General features: G+C 39.7%; 1 protein-coding gene across 1 annotated transcript; it reads left to right on the forward strand.

Annotated features, from left to right (window-relative positions):
• Positions 1-772: 772 nt before the first annotated feature.
• Positions 773-1,351, forward strand: LOC142317981 (uncharacterized). Its single transcript, XM_075354515.1, has one exon. It carries the CDS (start codon positions 773-775, stop codon positions 1,349-1,351), a length of 579 nt encoding a protein of 192 aa, XP_075210630.1.
• The last annotated feature ends 976 nt before the right edge of the window (positions 1,352-2,327 follow it).

Raw genomic sequence — 2,327 nt, forward strand, 5'->3', positions numbered from 1 at the left:
GAACGGGTATTTTTGTCGGAAATGTGCTCTTTTATTTAACATGTCTTCCACCTTCAGGGTACCAAGAAGGATTGGATTTTTTCAGCCACATATATAGTTAAATGATTTCGGATCATGTACAATTAAATGATTTGGAAATGAACTTACACTACATTAAGAGTTGGCAATATGGTGGCCAGTGTCGATGTTATTGCAGGTGTAACGGAAGCACGCTCATTATCCACATGCCCACTCAGATGGCAAACAAATAGCGAAGGTGCCCATGTCTGTTGGTGCATGCAAGGTCTGAAAACTTCGGTGAGTAGGGGCCTGGAGTCAATGCAGATATTGCGCATCCGCTCTCTGCCAGGATATATGCCGGTTCCACCGGAGCACCGAATTAGACCTCCAAGGTTAGTAGCCCTAGAGTGGGGGGTGTACCCCGGCGGCAAGCCTTGCTACAGAAAGGATCAAATTTAATGGAACATCTTGAATAAGTCACCATTGCAGAGAGAGCACGTAAACAACCTTGTTTAGAAACAGCTGGTTCGCTAGAAGCGAAGAGGAAATGTAGTAAGGAATTTGAAAGGATTAAGGAAGACACTGACAGAATTAGAAAAGATTTGCGGAAAGTTATGTCCAATGCGACGAAACCTAGACATCTACTGATAACGAGAGAGAATGGAAACTTTCAGAAAGTCAGTTCATTCTCAATTGCTCAAGAAATTAATAAAATTGTGCTGGTGGTTCTGTTAAAGCTATTCGCAAGACTTTTAAAGGTTTGTACATCGAAATGGTGAACAAGTGTCAAAGCTTAAAGGTTCAAGCTTTAAAGAAGATCAGTGAGTATCCTGTGTCTGTTCAACAACACAGAACCCTTAACTCATCGAATGGAGCCGTTGTTTGCCGTGTCCTTAATTGCGCAGAAGAAGAAATAATAGAGGAAATGTCAAGTCAAGGAGTGATTCATTGCGGCAGGTTAACCATGAGGAGAAATGGTGATGTTCCTCCTTCAGCGCCACAAGTGTTCACGTTCAATAAACCTAATTTGCCTGATAGAGTAGGTGCTGGCATTCATCGTCTAGATGTATGTGCATTTATCCCTCAACTTATGCGATGTTTTAAATGGCAACGTTTCGGACATACTGCAGTCAGATTTGTAAGGCAAGAAATCTGTGTGTGCATATTTGAAACTCATGAAGACAATCTGTGTAAAGATCCTACAGTTTGCATTAACTGCAAGGGACATCATAACTGGCATTCAAGAAACTGTCCTGTACACAAACTGGAGACGGCAATTCAGGAAGTCATGATTCTGCACAAAATAAGCTACCCTGAAGCGAGGAAAATTGTTAGTAGTAGAACACCTTGACCAACAACGAGTTATGTTGAAGCACCTGCTGCCTCTTCGTCATCCAGAGTTAACGTGGAGCAGTTGCTTTCCACGCTTACATCAAGTCTTGCGACTATGATAGAAAGAATCATCGAAACAAAAATTGAATCTAGTCAGCAAAAGGAAATAATTAAACCTGTGAAAACCCATACGCAGACATCTAAAAAAGCAAAATGCATCACTCCTTCGACCAGTCATAGGGCAAGGGAGGGTGTGGCTATGGTACAGAAAAAGCGTGAAAAAGTCTGATGCAGGTGCAAGCTAATAATGGATAAAGTAGCAGACTTAGACGCAACAGAATACGCACCTACGGAACCTCTAAAAGGCCAGAGGATATCAAAGGGAAGTGCGAGTGCTTCATCCGCCCCAAGTAACCACTAGAGATTAAATCGAGTTTGGATTCAGTAACATCCATGCTGACCGCTCCTTCTAAATTATCATCACCAGATATCAGCCGTAGAGCATCATTGTTATCTGAAAGTGAGGTAAATGCCACGTCCGAGGTTTCAGACACATTGTCATCTGAAGTAGAAGCTATCAGGAGGATGGAAAAAGACTAAAGAAAGGATGGCCGAAAGGATTACTTATATGTGTTTTATAACATCTAAAAAATAATGTAACCTGAAAAGTTAGAGAAAGAATTAGTTGAAAGGTGTATATTCTCATCGTATAATTGCAGATAATTTATTGGCTGTTAGTGTAGCAAATAACTATTACCACCATTTTTCAGTAGAGTAAGTCGTACAGTAAGACCAATCAAGTTAACAGCAAGTCCTCCACCAATAAAGAATTCAACTAAAAATACCACGAGTATTTTACCAATCATAGTAATTAAATTTCGTAATTATTTTGTTAATTTTGTTGCTCTCTGGTACTGAATTAACATTAATATTTTATTTAAGTAACTCAAAGCCTATACAAAGACAAAACAAATAATTTTACATTTTAATAAACA

Source organism: Lycorma delicatula, chromosome 1 (assembly GCF_047948215.1).
Source record: "Lycorma delicatula isolate Av1 chromosome 1, ASM4794821v1, whole genome shotgun sequence".
Classification (NCBI taxonomy): domain Eukaryota; kingdom Metazoa; phylum Arthropoda; class Insecta; order Hemiptera; family Fulgoridae; genus Lycorma; species Lycorma delicatula.

Bases quoted from the DNA above. Each gene is read 5' to 3' on its own strand.
- LOC142317981 (XM_075354515.1), top strand. From the start codon at position 773: ATGGTGAACAAGTGTCAAAGCTTAAAGGTTCAAGCTTTAAAGAAGATC.